This window comes from Rhinoderma darwinii, chromosome 5, assembly GCF_050947455.1.
Source record: "Rhinoderma darwinii isolate aRhiDar2 chromosome 5, aRhiDar2.hap1, whole genome shotgun sequence".
Taxonomy (NCBI): domain Eukaryota; kingdom Metazoa; phylum Chordata; class Amphibia; order Anura; family Rhinodermatidae; genus Rhinoderma; species Rhinoderma darwinii.
The window spans coordinates 273,837,384-273,854,279 of record NC_134691.1 but is presented as its reverse complement, the minus strand read 5'-3'; the positions used below and the strand labels follow the sequence as shown (position 1 = coordinate 273,854,279).

Here is a 16,896-nt window from a genome sequence, read left to right as displayed (position 1 = left end):
GCAGCTCTGCTCCTATTCACTTGAATAGGAGCAGAGCTGCAATGCTGCAGCTCAGCCACTATTCTTTGACCGGAGCCATCTGTCTCCGGCAACATCGTCCGACACAGCCGGAGTGCCGGATCGGTGCGGAGTCCGGGTATCTGACCCATACCGATCATATACTGGTGACCTATCCAGTGGATAGGTAATCAGTTTTCACAAAGTGGAAAAGCCCTTTAAAGTCTGCCTATACGTTAGTATGTCTCATATCAACCGTTTTGGGACCCTCCAGAAATCTTTACATACAAATGTGAGAATATTAGTAGCTCTTTTAGAAACCCGTGATTTAGTGCATCTGTAAACAGTGGGGATTTGCAAACATGTAAAACAGTCAGCTGCTTTTTGATGTGTTTTTTCAACCATTTTTGATCATTATTATAGACCGTTTTGCTTTGCTAGTCAATAGAAGCTTCACTGAAGGTGTAATATAAGGATGAGTTGTTTTAATAATATTTTTCCTTTCAAATAGGAAAGTGATTATTTTACACCCCAAGGTGAATTTCGAGTTGACAAGGCCGGATCTCCAACATTGCTAAACTGCCTCATGTATAAAATGTCATACTATCGGTTTGGTGAAATGCAGGTAAAGATGTTCCTCTGGCTTACAGCACAGAGTCTATTATTCATTCACACGTCACGCGTTTGGCATAGGTGTGTTTTTCTGAGAATCTGCGGCGGATGTCCGCAGCTGGCACTCGTGTTTTAAATTCGGCAGCGTGTTAATTTTTCTGCGTGGATATTTTTCTGAGCGGTATAAAGTACCCTATTTACATGCATTGTCGGGAGAAGGTGAGCAAATACTGTCAGGATCCAGGCATGGAATCTGCTCCTCAATCCTGGTAGGATCCTGAACATGTGAATGTGGCCGAATTCTGAGCTGGCAGAACTTTATGGGGGGGACGCGTGTGTGCGTGTTTTCTTCCACCCCCTAAGAATTAGTGGCTCGCTACAGATTAGTAAATAGGGCTCAATGAACATAGCAGAATACATACTTAATCTTCCTTAGTACGTGTATACTATAATCTGGGGAACCACACCTGTGGCCTATAATTTACAAACATGGAAGATCAATCGTGCCTCAATTTTAGCTTTGCCAACTGGTATTTGGATCATTGTTGATGCTATACACTACAATATTACAAATAACATAGTAATAGAACTTACGTTATAATAAATACATCTATAATAAGGAATACAGATTCATAGTGTTATATTTCTGTACAATGGATAAGCTAGAAATAATTTAACCAGGCCAAGCATTTTGGCCTTCAGGACCAGCCCCATTTTTTTTAAAAATTGGCGTGTAATTTTGTGCTAATAACTTTGGAATACTTTTACCTATCGAAGCGATTCGGAGATTTTTGTCTCGTGGCATATTGTACTTTGTTAGGGGAAAAATTTGGTCGATACAATTATCGCTTATTAGTGAAAAACACCAAAGTTTAGGGAGAATTTAAAGAAATTATGATTTTTCTCATTTTTCAAATGTATTGACTTGTAAAACCGATAGTTATACCACACAAAATAGTTACTAATTACCATTTCCCATATGTCTACTTTGTTTTTCATAGCTTTTGAACGTCCTTTTTATTTTTCTAGGACGTTACAAGGCTTAGAACTTTAGCCGCAATTTCTCATATTTTTAAGAAAATGTCAAAAGGCTATATTTTCAGAGATTTGATCAGTTCTGAAGTGGCTTTGAGGGGCCCATATATTAGAAACCCCCATAAAACTGCACCCCTCAAAGTATTCAAAACTGCATTCAGAAAGTGTTTTAACCCTTTAGGCGTTTCACAATTGAAGCAAGGTAGAGGTGAAATTTACAAATTTCTTCATTTTTGACAAAATTCACTTGTAATAAAAAAAAATCTGTAACGCAGAAGGTTTTACCCGAGAAATGCATCTCAATATTTATTGCCCAGATTCTGCAGTTTTTAGAAAAATCCCACATGTGGTCCTAGTGTCCTAATGGACCGAAACACCGGCCTCAGAAGCAAAGGAGCACCTAGTGTATTTTGGGGCCTCCTTTTTATTTGAATAAATTTTAGGCACCATGTCTGGTTTGAAGAGGTCTTGTGGTGCCAAAACAGTGGAAACCCCCAAAAAGTGACCCCATTTTTGAAACTATACCCCTAGATATATTCCCTGAGCGGTGTAGTTATCATTTTCACCCCACAAGTTTTTTGCTAAATTTATTTGAATTAGGGCCTGTTCACATCACCGTTCATTTCCGTTCCGGGGTTCCGTCTGAGGTTTCTGTCGGGTGAACCCCGGAACGGTAAGTGAAAGCACAGCTTCCGTTTCAGTCACCGTTGATCTCAATGGTGACGGAAACATTGCGAATGGTGACGAAAGGAAACCATTAACCATTCACTAGTATGTTTATTTACTTTCTCCCTTGGTTTGCAGTTAGACTTTCGAACTCCTCCTGGCTTTGACCGTACCCGTAATGCGGAAATTGGGAATAAAGATATTAAGTTCAAACACTTGGAAGAGGCTTTCACTTCAGAGCACTGGCTGGTCAGAATATACAAAGTCAAACATCTAGAAAACCGAGAGGCCCTTGACCATAAACCAAGGATGACCAACATTGTCCCTAAACAGAAGTATTTATCCAAGAAGGTGAGTTCTTATGTCTCCGTCGTTAGAACTTGTAAGAACCGACCACTGCACAGTTTTGTCACTTTCACAGGGAGTATCTGTATTAGTCCTATCCAAGCATCCTTTCTTTATGAAATTTGTCTGCGTCTTCTAGTTAGTACGGTTGAAAAAAGACCCATGTCCATCAAGTTCAATCAAGGAATGGGAAAAGGGAAGGTTACAATTTCTACACATAGATAATTTCCTAGGAGCAAATATTTTTTTGTTCGAAGCCTTTTTTAAAGCCATCTACTGTCCCTGCTGTGACCAGCTCCTGTGGTAGACTATTCCATAAATTCACCGTTCTCACAGTAAAGAAGGCTTGTCGCCTCTGCAGGTTGAACCTTTTTTTCTCCAGACGGAGGGAGTGCCCCCTTGTTTTTTGAGGGGGGTTTACATGAAACACTATTTCACCATATTTTTTGTATGTGCCATTAATACAATATAATTACACCGGGAAGACCTAGAGCCCTTTTTGAAAATAGGCACCACATTTGCCCTGCGCCAGTCCCTTGGCACTATACCAGTCACTAGAGAATCTCTGAATATTATGAAAAGGGGGACAGAAATAAGTGAACTAATCTCTTTAGATACTCTAGGGTGTAACCCATCTGGTCCCGGGGCCTTGTGTACGTTTATTTTATTTAGCTTGCACCATATCTACATTTATCCAATTCAGTATATCAACTGATATATTAACAGCACTGGCACCAGCTACATCAGCTGCTCTTTCCTCTGTTGTATATCCAGAGCTGAAGAACCCATTTAGTAACTCTGCCTTCTCTTGATCCCATGTGACCAACTCCCTATTACCATTATCTAGGGGTCCTACATGTACAGACCTTCAGTCCATAGCTGCGATCACAAGTCCTATATTGCGATGTCTGTGTTGGCTGTATGACGCCATCTTATCAGAAGCTGAGATCACGATATGCATGGAAGTGGAGAAGCTGTATGACGCTGACGGGACAGCGTCATACAGCTAACACTGACACCGCCCCCAGTGAAACCTCAGCGTTACAGCCCCTTTGGCTAGTATAGCTTAATTAGCATAATAAGAAAATGGCTCATAACTTGGAAAGTAAAAAAACTGATTGGGATACAAATAACGCTGACATCAGCGTGACCGCACCTATGACATGAGGTAGTAAATTGGGTTTTACTGAATTGGTGACAAGTCCTCTTTAAATGTATACTGCTTATTAGGCAGCTGCTTATGGTTTCCTTCTTTTTTTTTTTTTTTCCTCCTGTTTTTAGACGTCCAAGAGGAAGCGTGGCTATATAAAAAACAAGCTGGCACTGAAGAAAGGCAAGAAACCTAGCAAGAAGACAGTTTAAACCATCTGATCTCACGGGAAGGAATTGTCCTTGAGAGATAACCAGTCTTTGCCTTTAGATGAGCTCATGTTCTTCAGTGGCATGAGAGTACAGAACCAACTTTGGTCCAGAATATTGTACAAAATTTTCAGGCAATGTCTGATTACAAAATATATATTTATTGGCTTATTAAGAACAGCTGTTTTAGATTTGTAACGTGAAGCCAGACAAGCTGCTGTCCTCTAGTAACAGCAGATCATTTTCTTTTTTGGGGATGGGGGTAAACCATTATTTTGAAATTGACAATTTGGACAGTTTGCACCAAAGAACCCTCTGTTTTGGTTGCTATACATATGCATACTTGTCAATTTTTTTTTTACCACAATAAAGGTAAAAAAAAGAAATAAACCATTGAGCTGTATTTTCTTAAACTACAATGTCCATACACTGTAGGCACAGGTGTATTGGCAGACAGCAGTTGTTCCCCTTATTCTCCCCTCTCAGATCATATTTTCTTATTTTTACTGGCTAGGGTTTTGGGTGTCTTCTGTGATTTCTGCTGTATTTTAGGGACAACTAAGAGCATATTTCAAACAATCATAAATGTATCCAAGACAATGTGATCAATTAAGTGTCCCCTCCCTACCAATCCATTCTTTACGAATGATCTTGCCGGAGTCGGAAGTGAATATCTCTATTGTATAGGTAATTTGCCTCCTTTAATGCCATAAAGCCTCAACAGCATGGCTTAAGGTGGGCTAAAGACGGCAACCGTATCTTAAAAGATAAAAACCCAGATGTTGAATGTTTTTCTTATGCACAATCCTATAAAATACAAACAGCCAAATAAGTTTGAATGTTTACATGTTTAAAAACCTAAAAAGTTGACAAGTATACAGATATGTTACTGTGGGAAATCTGACTTTACATAGAGGGTATCTGAGCTAGGCCAGAATTTCTTAATTTTTTTTCCTCTCTGTAAAATAAGTGCAGTAAACTTAACAGGTTGTTTTTAATGACGGCTACTGGTTTTCAATTTATTCTGTTTTCTTTTTTTCTGTCATGTCGTGCACTAAAATGTATATTGGGCTGGACATTTGGGTGTCATTTTTTGGCATTAAGCAGACTTGAACTTTTCTTAGTTTGACGGATGTCAAATATTTTTATGATTTATTTTTTTCCCTCCTAGTCCCTATTTTTTTTTTTTTTAATATTGTGTTAAATTGGACTTGAGCAGAAATTTGCCACAATGATTACTGGATTACCCTGTGTTTAGGATGTATCTTTTTTTTTTTTTTTTTATAATAAAATTAAGATGTCAGAACTGGTGGTATTTGAACAAGCAGATATTCATTTTTGTGAGTTTGTTTTTCAAGCTTGTGATATTTTTACATACCATGAAGCTGCATCGCTTTTAAGCGTTTGAATGCGGTTCGAAGGCCACTAGACATTGCTGGCAATCTGTATATTGGATTAAAAACTTTGGAAATTGACAATAGGAAAAAATAAAGATTTAATTAAGGTTTTATGTGAAGTGTCCCGTTTTTTTTGTTTTTTTTTTCTTCTAAATAAAATATTCAATTGCCCATTTTCTAAACGTGTGCTGTCATGTGGCAGCCAGCACTGGGAAATCTTAGACTGAATAGCCCTTTTGGAATAGTGTTTTTGGTATAGCTTAAAGGAATTTATTTTGAAGATGTTTATTGAAGAATTGATGTGTGAACAAAATGCGCAGTAAAAACTTTTAATTTGAAATTAAAAGGAAAAAAAAATATTATTTTCTTTTTTTTTTTTTTTTTTTTTTTTTTTTTTTTTATTGAAATTGCTTTTATAATCCAAATAAAACTATTAAAGAAATAATGAATTTTAAGATGTATTCATCCTTTATAATGCAAAAATGTTAGTTTCAAGGTTTAAGTCACAATAAAAATAAAGCAAAGAAAAAAAAAGTTGCTAAAATTTGAATCATCGTTCGGGTATGTTCACACGGTCTCTTTTCGAGCAGTAAACACACCAAAAAACGGCTGAAAATACGGGGGGCTGGACGCCGACAAACATCTGCCCAGTGATTTCAGTGGGAAAAACTGTATTCTAAAAACAGCACATAAAAAAAGTGCATGTCACTTCTTGAGCTATTTTTCATTGACACAATAGAAAAACCGTGGCCATAAAAGATAGCTGTAAATCAGAGGCTGTTTTTATTTCAAAACAGTTCTGTATTTTACAGCAATTTTTTTTAAGCGTTCACATAGCCTCATATTGCGATGTATCTGTAGAATGCAGAACTGACAATTTTGCAAATAGTCCTGATTTTTGAGTGTCCTGCGAAGTAGAGCGCAAACGCATTGCAACTTATGCTAATGCCAACATTTACATCCAAAATCTGGGGAACAAATATGAATCCTGTCAAACTTTTTTGTTGTGGCAGTGAGCCATGCACCAGTTATATTTCTAGTGGCCTCATGCACACGAATGTATTTTTGTCCTCCCGTAAATACTGGTGTCAATACCGGTCCTTGGTCACACGTATTCGACCCGTATTGCACCAGTATTTACGGACCCGTGCACGTAAATACGGGTCCGGTGTCACCAGTATTCCACCCGTATTTATGGGCACGTTTCCGCTGCAAAATTGCACTGCAGTAATCTGCAGCCGTTCTCTCTAGCCGTGCAGGATAGAGAGAAGGGACAGCCCTTTCCGCAGTAAAAGTAAAAAAATTTCATAAATACCCGGCCGTTGCCTTGGTGACTCGTCCCTCTCGACATCCAGCCCGACCTCCCTGGATGACGCGGCAGTCCATGTGACCGCTGCAGCCTGTGATTGGCTGCAGCGGTCACATGGGCTGAAACGTCAGCCCGGGAGGCCGGACTGGAGGAAGAAGCAGGGAGTTCTAGGTAAGTACTTTTTTTTTTTTTTTTTTTTTTTTTTTTTTTTTTATACGTTGATTTATATTGTGATCGGAAGTCACTGTCTAGGGTGCTGAAAGAGTTACTGCTGATCAGTTAACTCTTTCAGCACCCTGGACAGTGACTATCCACTGACGTCATCTAGCAACGCTCCCGTAATTACGGGAGCCCCATAGACTTCTATGGGCCTGCCCGTGCCGTAATTACTGCCTAAAATAGGACATGTTCTATATTTTTCAACGGCCCGGACACCTTCCCGTAAGCATACGGGAAGTTACCCATGGCCAATAGAAGTCTATGGGCCCGTATTTACGGGCCGTAATTACAGGCATTTTTTCGTTCTTGAATTTCACAGCCTTAGGCCCCATGAAGTGTATTTATCATTGTTTACTTCCAGTGGATACAATTCTGTCCATGGTCATGTGATGAACACACAGGTGCTGGGATCATTAGAAGACACTGTGTATCAGAGCTGTATCTGTAACGAGCCATGAACCTATGTGTACATCACATGACCATGGACAGATTTACGGGAGAGATTGCAGTTATTGGCATTGTGGATTATGAGAGGTTGGAGCAACATGTTGATACTATTCTAAACCCTCAGGCTCAGGTTTACTCAATGAGTTCTGTGTCTTCACTTCCTATGCGATATGGCATCCTAAAAACGATACAAAAAATGGAGGGATCTGAGTAGCCAATCCAGGATACATTTTACACAGTGCTGGCAAAGGATTATTTTGGTCAAGGCAAATGTGTGTTCTATCCAGTGGAGGAGAGCCCACTGAGGCCAAGATCACCAGACAGTGCACCGCACCCAATCTTAATTAAAATTTTTGTCTTCTCGACAGACACTATATTTAGAGAGGCATGTGATACCTACAATTTGCAGTATAAGGGTATGTTCACGCGCAGTGAGCAAAAACGTCTGAAAATACGGAGCTGTTTTTCGCTGTGTTTTTTACGGCCATTTATGGAGCGGTTTTTCAATGGAGTCAATGAAAAACGCCTCCAAAAATTTCCCATGAAGTGTCCTGCACTTATTTTGACGAGCCGTCATTTTATGTGCCGTATTTTGACAGCAACGCTTAAAATAAAGGCTCGTGGGAACAGAACATCATAATTCCTATTGAAAGCAATGGGCAGATGTTTGTAGGCGTATTAGGGGTGTTTTTTCAGGCGTAATTCGAGGCGTGAAAGGCCCGAATTATGCCTGAATATACTGTGTGTGAACATACCCTCATAGTGCAAAAAAAATAAAAAATCCTCCCTTTTTCTGGACTGTTCTCCAATGACTAGTGGAATTCAGATGGATTTTAGCTCCCGCAAATGATTGGCATTCTTTTGCTAATCTGAAGCTTTTCTCTGCTTTTTTCCTTTTAAGTTATCTATGGGGAGAAGACTATTTATTATCTTTTTTTATGTTTTTTAAAGATTCTAAAGTGGGGCAGTAGCAGCATGGTTAGATGATGATAAAGGCATATGTTAATTTTTTCTTACCTAGGCTACTGTTCAATCTTGAGTTTGTAATTTTTTTTTTCTTTGTGGCTAAGGGCTGGCTGCGAGGCAGAGGGGGAGGAGTGGGGTGAAGTTGAGAAGATGGCCTGCTAGCTATATAGGGGTCACTTGGGGCCATGAATAAGATTATGGGGATACGGGGGCTAGGGAGAGATTGTTAAACATGTTAAAAAAAAATCTCCATTCCAATTTATCTCCTGGTAATTGTATATTTTCAGGAGACACATTTAACCCGTTACAGTTCCCCTCTTTAAGGCCTTATTCAGATGGTGTGTCAAATCGGCTGTGAACAATGGCTGTTTTTCATGACTGATATTGTACCCGTGCGTGAGCAGTTTTCATGGATCCCTCAGACTTGAGTATATTGAGAGATTGGTGGAAACAGACAAATAGGACGTCCTATTTTTTCACTGGGATACTCACACGGTCTGTTAAAACAGCCCCAAAGAAATACATGGTCGTGTGACGGCTGTTAAAACATGTCCCGTCACACAAACTATTTCAATGTTCATTGTCTGCTGTGTGAAAAAGACCTAACCCAGGAAGACGTGCAGCACCACACTTACAAAAAAATGTAAATGGGCAAATCACTGGACCAAATGGCATACACCTCCGTATTCTGAAGGAATTCAGTACAGTAATAGACAGACAGTTATTACTTATGTCGGAGGCTTGGGTGGAAAAGTAGCAAATAAGATTTAACACACATGTAAGGTTATGCACTTGGGAAGGGAAGATACGTGTCACCAATACATACTAAATGGGCAAACACTGGGTAAAACTAACATGGAAAAGGACTTTGGTATTTTAGTTGATAAAAACGACACTGTAGCAACCAGTATTGGGCAGCTGCTGCCAAGGTAAATAAGATCATGGGATGCATCAAAAGGGGCACAGATGCACATGAAGAAAACCTAATTCTACCACATTATAAACCTCTAATCAGAACCGCAAGTGGAAATATTGTGTACAGTTTTAGGCACCAGTGCATAAGACAAACAGTAGAGCTTGAGTTTTACCCCTTCCTGACATTTGACGTATCCATACGTCAAAGTCGGTTAGGGGAAGTATGGAGCCGGCTCACGGCGTGAACACGCTTCATATGATGCCGGTGTCAGCTGTTTGTTACAGCCGACACTTCAGAGTGACTAGTAACACCTCGAGCGCGATCCTGCTAGTTTAACTCGTTAAATGCCGTGGTCCACACAGACCGCAGCATTTAAATCGTTAGCAAGAGGGGGGTGACCCCCTCTAACAGCTCATTGCGCCCCCGCAACGCAATTGCCGGGGGGGGCGATGGTTGCTACGGCTGCCAGGGGGCCTAATGACGGCCCCCAGGTCCGCCATCTTTGTACACCTATTAAGCCCATTAAAAGTTCAAAAAAAAAACCTTTTCCCATTATCCCCCTAGAGCATAGTAAAAAAATAAACATAATTGGTATCGCCGTATCCGTAAAAGTCTGAACTATTACAATATATCATTATTTAACCCGCACGGTGAACGCCGTAAAAAAAAAAATAATTGTAAACGCCAGTCTCAATTTTTTGGTCACCTAATCTCCCACAAAAAATGAAATAAAAAGTGATCAAACCATCGCATTTACACCAGAATGGTATTCTTAAATACTACAGCTTATCCCGCAAAAAATAAGCCCTCATACCAATTAATCGACGAAAAATAAAAAAGTTGTGGCTCTCAGAACTTCGGTTTTTACTTGTAAAAGTTAGAAAAAACTATATATATTTGGTATCGCCGTAGTCTTATTAACTCAGAATAAAGTTAACATGTTTTAATTGCACAGTGAATTCTGTAAAAACAGTGTGCAAAAAACCATGGAGGAATCACCTTTTTTTTTTTCATTTTCTACCCCACAAATAATTTTTCCCCATTTCCTAGTACATTATATGGCAAAATGGTGCTATGAAAAACTGCAACTCGTACCGCAAAAATCAATCCCTCATAGTACTATATAGACGGAAAAATAGACGTTATGGCTTTTGGAAGGTGGGGAGGAAAAAAATGAAAACCTGAAAAAGTGCTGTGGTGGGAAGGGGTTAAAGGTGGGCAACCAAAGTACTATATGGAATGGGTGGCCTACAGTCCCCTGAATAATTATCAATATCTGGGGAGGAGGGGCTTCATGGCTTCTGAAGCCGTGGGCCTCCCTAGTCTATTGTTCAGGCCTAAATAGGCCTTGGACTGTGTCCAGCATCTCCTTCCACAATGGAAACAGCAGGATGTGCTGACTGCTCGGATGCTACAAGATCCTCCAGTCTGGTACTTGAAGAGGTGGCAGGACTTACATAGGGTAAGAAAATGAAACCCCCCTTTTTCCTGCTAATACTGTTCCCTACTTTTGTACATGTGTTTTAGGCCAGGGAAGGTCCTAGAAAGAAATTGGGAAAAAAATATAACAAAGTGTGCAGCTTGTAATAAACTAGCAGCTACCTATAATAAAAGACTATGCCAGATTTACGTAGACTAGGAGTCTGGCATCAAGTATTAAGGTCATCGTAAGGACAAAAGTTAAAAAGTCCCTAAGAAAAAAAAAGATCAGCCATCCACTTCTAGTTGGATGAATTTATCGGATTCTTCAATTCGAAGATCATACCTCTGATGAGGATGGAGGGGGAAAAAATTGTTCCTAACAGAAGATATAGATCAGCTCCTTAAAACTGTAAGAGCGACGATGAATATTGAGGACCCCAGAGTACCCCATACTGTGCAGGACAATGTTCGAAGGCTTAGGGCCCAGAAAACCGAGGTCGTCTATCCTCATTTTTCAAAAATTGGGGAAAAATCTTGACACATCAATGGATCCTAGGAATTATAAAAACAGGGTACTCTATTCTAGAGTTCAGATCCCTTCACCTGGACAGATTCTTTCCTCCAAAGAATCCAGAAAAACAAAAAGCCTTAATCAGAAACTCTTTCACTTATAAAAAAATGTAATAAAAAAAATAAAAAAAGGGATTCTGATACAAGTCCCAAGTGCCGAGACAGGCAAAGGCTTTTATTCCTCTTTTCCTGGTGAAGAAACCAGACGGGAAATACAGGGTTATAATAAATCTAAAGGAACTAAATTCATACGTGACCTTCAAAATTTTTTGCATCGAGAACATTTCATCAACCATAAATCTCATCTCCATGGACTGTGTGATGGCATCAGTAGATCTGAAGGATGCATATTATCATGTTTCAATATGCAGTCCTCACCCGAAATATCTAAGGGTAGCAGTGACCCTCAACATCTCTGTTTAACCTCCAGTACAGAGTCCTCCCCTTTGACATTTCACAAGCCCCAAGTTTTTACAAAATTAATAGCGGAAATGACGTCACACGTCAGGACGAGAGACATCCTCCTGATTCCCTACATCGACGATTTCCTAATAGTGGCAGAAACAACTCGGACCCTGATTCAACAGATAGAAGTCATTCATTCTATCCTGTTGAACTTAAGATGGAACATAAACTTGAAGAAATCAAACTTGATCCCCTCAAACAGATGTGTCGTTCTAGGGATTCTTCTAGACTCCTTCAGGCAGATGTCCTTCCTTCCTTCCAGAAGGAAAGATCAGTCCCTTAATAGACATTCTCAGAACTATATTTAGACCATACGACATCTTGCAGGAAAGCTATGTCAGTTCTGGGCCTCATGACGTCATGCATTCCAGCAGTATTGTGGGCTCAGTTCAGATTCAGGGTTTTACAATGGGACATTCTAGAACAGTGGGACAAGAGCAGTCCCTCCCTAGATGTATCCCTCCACTTTTCATGCGCAGCCAGGCTGTTTCTCAGATGGTGGCTGAATAGGGAGAACCTCAGGCGGGGCATTCCATGAGTAACTACTCCTACTCTCAACATAACCACGGATACAAGTCCTTGTGGAGCTCAATACGACTCCAGGGTCAGTGGGACCACCAGGCTGCACAAAGGTTCTTCAACTTCAGGGAACTGGCAGCAGTTTTTCAAAACATGAAAAACTCTATACCAGCAATTTCAGGTCAGGATGTAAAAATCTACTCAGACAACACGACGACAGTGGCATATATAAGTCATCAGGGGGTGGGACCAGATAGTTTTCACTAATGGATTTATCTTCCCCGATATTTTCTCTGGCAGAGCACCGTTGACACACTCAGTCGTCCACCTGAAGTGAAGGGACAACCAGGTAGCCGACTTCCTAAGCAGAAAAAGGTTACGCCAGTCAGAATGGTCACTGAATGCAGAAATATTTCAGAAAATGGTTTACAAATGGGGTCTTCCCTCAATAGACCTGTTTGCAGAGAAAACAGGAAGGTCAAAAGATTCTTCTCCCTGGATCCCACAGACTACCCAACAGCAATAGATGCATTTTCCCATTGTTGGGGGTCAGGAGAGGGGTTGTGCCTTTTCTCTCCTATGTCTTCTCCCAAAGGTGATAAGAAAAATCAGGGAAGACAGGTCTTCAACAATACTAATAGCCCCCTTCTAGCCGAAGAGACCATTGTTCACGTGATTAAGGAGAATGTCCTCAGATCAGCCTTGGATTCTCCCGACCATACCAGATCCCCTATAGCAGGGCCCAGCCTGGAGACTGAAAGGATCATCCTTTGACAAAGTGGGTTCTCACAGCCGGTCGTTTCCACTCTACTAGCAAGCAGGAAACTGGTTACCTCAAAAATGTATCTGAGAGCCTAAAAAGCATTTATAAATGTTGCAGGTATAGACATAAATCCCCTAACCAAACCAGACATCCCCTTGATATTAGATTTTCTCCAGGCAGGATTAAATAAAAACCTTAAGCCGAACACCTTAAAAGTTCAAATATCCGCATTAAGTTCCTTTTTCATTTCAGATTGGCGGAACACCCCTGCGTGAGGAGATTCCTGGCAGCCTCCTTTAGGCTAAAACCCCAGGTTAGGTCCTCAATTCCCCATGGGACTTAAATATTGTTCTCCAGGCTATGACAAACTCACCGTTTGAACCACTAGACTTTATAAACCTAAAGATGCTGACACTCAAAATGAAGTTTTTGTTAGCCATTACATCTGCACTTAGACTAAGTGAGATACAGGCCCTCTCTGCCTTTCCTCAATATACCCTACTATTAGAAGATAGTAAAGTTTTCAAGATGACTAAGTTTCCTTCCTAAAGTTGTCTCTCCATTTCATCTAGACCAAGAGATTATTCTCCCCTCCTTTTGCGATTTCCCTACAAATACGAGGGAGCAACAGTTTAACTGCATGGGTGTAAGGAGATGCCTGGTCCAGTACCTAAAGATCAGTAAGGATTTAAGAACCTCTGAAAAAATGTTATTCAGTTCTAGGGTCCTAACAAAGAAATAACATTAATTTGCTGGAACCGGACCACCCCTTCAATCTTAGGAAAATGGGCAGAAGTAGGAAAAAGTGAAGTTTTTAACAATTTCTTTTCTACTCCATTATAAATGGTTCAATCAGCAACATTTACGATAAAATGTAATGCTCTTTATCTCCCATGCATGTATAGCAGCATAAAGGTTATAGATACCTGCACGCAACCTATAAGCTTGTACCTCTGGTGATTTCCCCCCAAAACCCCTCTGGCAGAACACATTTTCATGAATAAATTTAACACAACATGATAAACTACCAATGACTGAGTGGTGCGGAATACATTTGAAGGGGTTTAATGTCATTCTGGACATCGTTGGTAGTCTCAACTAATGGCCTATAATAATGTCCTGTTCTAACCCCTATTTATCATGTCATAATTTCAAATTTGGTTACATTTCTTCTTTCAATACTATGTTATGGTGGCATTTCTTCTAACTTGTCAGCGGCCCTGAATATGTTTGCAACGTTGTCCAACTACAAAGCAAACCGCTCCTGGGAGACATCACCAGACTGGATTTTCGGTCTTCCCGTCATACTTTCATTACTTTAATCTCTACCATCTTGTACCAAAACCCTGTAGCCCTGATCACTGATGTTTGACTATGCAATGCAAATATTACAGTTGTCCTGAGTATTCTCATATACAGCTTATATTATATTAGCCTGCTTGTTGATGGTTTCCAGGTTGTAATAGATTTTTTTACACATTGCAGATAGTAAAAATAAACAGAAACATAACTGAAGGCAGTGAAAACAATCTTGATCTTTAATTAAATGTGGAGCTTTACCAGTTTTAATGTTTGATTCACAAATTATCTGCTAATAAAATGTTTCATGTAGTACACAATTAACACATCAGCACATCCGGATTCCTTCATATAATTAACAGATGTGACATTTAAATACATTTTATTCATAAAATTGATATGGGTATGCTTCAAAGTAAGGTACGCTAAACATGTTGATGATTTACGATGAGCAGTCTTTAGAAAGAAACGGTTAATAACAAAAAATATATATATTACCTATGCGAAATAGTAATGAATTAAAGAATGGATGCAATGCAATTTTAGCCTATCTAAGAATGGAGACTGTACTGCCCTAGAGATGGATGGATGTAAGGTCGTCTCTACCAGAGGCGGTAAAGTAGAAGTAACTTGTAGCCCTGTAATATAGGTTTGAATATGATAGGGGAAATGTTCTATTATGCACAAGCTGTAATGCACTAAGCACCACTTTTAAGAATTGAACCATCAATGTTCTACAGCGTATACTGGACTTCTCCTGTATAGCAGGGTTAGCAATTCATAGGATAATTGTCTCTATACAGTATACCGCATGGCAACTAAAGGGACTTCTTGCTATATGAAACCCTAAGGCTGGGTTACATAGTATGGTCGAAAAAAAGACATGTCCATCAAGTTCAACCAAGGGATGGGAGAAAAGGAAGGGATGAAAGAAGAATTCTACACATTGACATAGAAGCTGATATTTTTTTTTAAAGCCATCTACTGTGACCAGCTCCTGCGGTAGGCTAGTTCACAGTTCTCACAGTAAAAAAAGTTCTCATGAGGTTGAACTTTTTTTTTTTTTCCTAGACGGAGTGAGTGCCCCCTTGTATTTGAGGGGATTTTTCATGGAACAGGTTTTCACATATATTTATATAAGTTTATCATGTCCCCCGCTTAGTCGTCTCTTTTCACAGCTAAATAGGTTTAATTCTTTTAATCTTTCCTCATAACTTAGATTTCTCATGACCCTTATTAGCTTTGTTGCTCTTTGTATTTTTTTCCAACTCCAGGGCATCCTTTCTATGAACTGGAGCCCAGGACTGAACGGCATATTCTAGATGAGGCCTCACTAATGCTTTGTAAAGTGGTAATATTACATCCCTGTCCTGCGAGTCCATGCCTCTTTTAATACACGACAATATCTTGCTGGCCCTTGAAGCAGCTGATTGACATTGCATGCTATTATTTAGTCTTTGATCTACAAGTACACCCAGATCCTTCTCAATAGTGCAGATTTTGCATGTATTTTTTCAGCCAAAACCAAGAACGGAACATAAGAAATATATAAAGGAAGGACTTTCAGGTCTGCTCTCCTGGATCCAATTCTGGTTCTAGCTGACAAACTGCAGGCAAAATCTGCAGCAAATCTGCACCGTGGGTACCCAGCCTTAGGCCCAAATTTACCAAGACAGATGTTTTTAAAGCCAATCTAAAAAAAAAAAAAAGATAGCTGGAGTGATTTGTTCCAAATTTATTAAAAGGCACTCGTAATAAATTTGGAGCATTTTGGACTGTCTAAATGTCAGAAAGTGAAATCTACACCTACCATGAGCAGACGTAGATTTACTCCAAAATGTGTGCCTTTTTTTGGCTTTCTTCCTAATAAATCTGACGAAAACATAGAGACCACACCCACTCCCTGAAAATCACGCCCACTTTCCCAATATTTTTAAAAATATTGGGGAGTGCTGAGAAAATTCACAAATTCTTGTGCAAATAAGTCGTGCACCGTGACTTTAAATTTTTTGAAACACCGTTTATGCCAAAAACTGGCGTAAACTTTTAAATAAATGTGGGAGTACGTTTTAGCGGTTTTAGACACTATGATTTTGCGCTTGATTTAATTTTACCTCTATCACATCTAGTGATAATTGCTGCCTTTACATGACCCAAAACAGTCCTATGTTTCTCCCGTCTTTGTGATCATTGTTATGCCTATGAAGAGGGGAATGTTGAGGTAAAACCGCTTACAGGGAAAGGGCTAACTTAGGTTGGGCCCCTGCCTCCATAAGCTCATAGTTGTCAGAGGTGAAAAAAAACAATGCTTTTGAAATTGAGAATCTTTGCAGTCAGGTAAAGTACTTTCTTCATTGTACACTAACACGGAGGGAACAAGGATGTCGATCACACGTGGTGCAATTTGCTTTGCTGAAGAATCCACTCGTGAAATTTATACCATGTACTCCTAGGAGTGAAAACAAAATCCGCAAAGAATTTTGCAGAAATGTGCCGCTGTGGAAATACTCTCCGCAGAGTTTTTGTGTCGGCCACTTATTTATGCTGCCCTGAGCGAGCATAAAGTTGCTGATGAGTTCGCTTTAATTCG

The 16,896-nt window shown here is 39.8% G+C and overlaps 1 protein-coding gene across 1 annotated transcript in view; it reads left to right on the top strand.

Annotated features, from left to right (window-relative positions):
• STT3B (STT3 oligosaccharyltransferase complex catalytic subunit B) overlaps positions 1-5,524 on the top strand; it is a 90,562-nt gene extending 85,038 nt beyond the window's left edge. Inside the window, exons 14-16 of the mRNA XM_075827175.1 lie at positions 509-622; positions 2,449-2,661; positions 3,937-5,524. Coding sequence (XP_075683290.1) covers positions 509-622; positions 2,449-2,661; positions 3,937-4,017 — 408 coding nt within the window. The 3' untranslated portion in view covers positions 4,018-5,524. The remainder of the gene's footprint in view (positions 1-508; positions 623-2,448; positions 2,662-3,936) is intronic.
• The last annotated feature ends 11,372 nt before the right edge of the window (positions 5,525-16,896 follow it).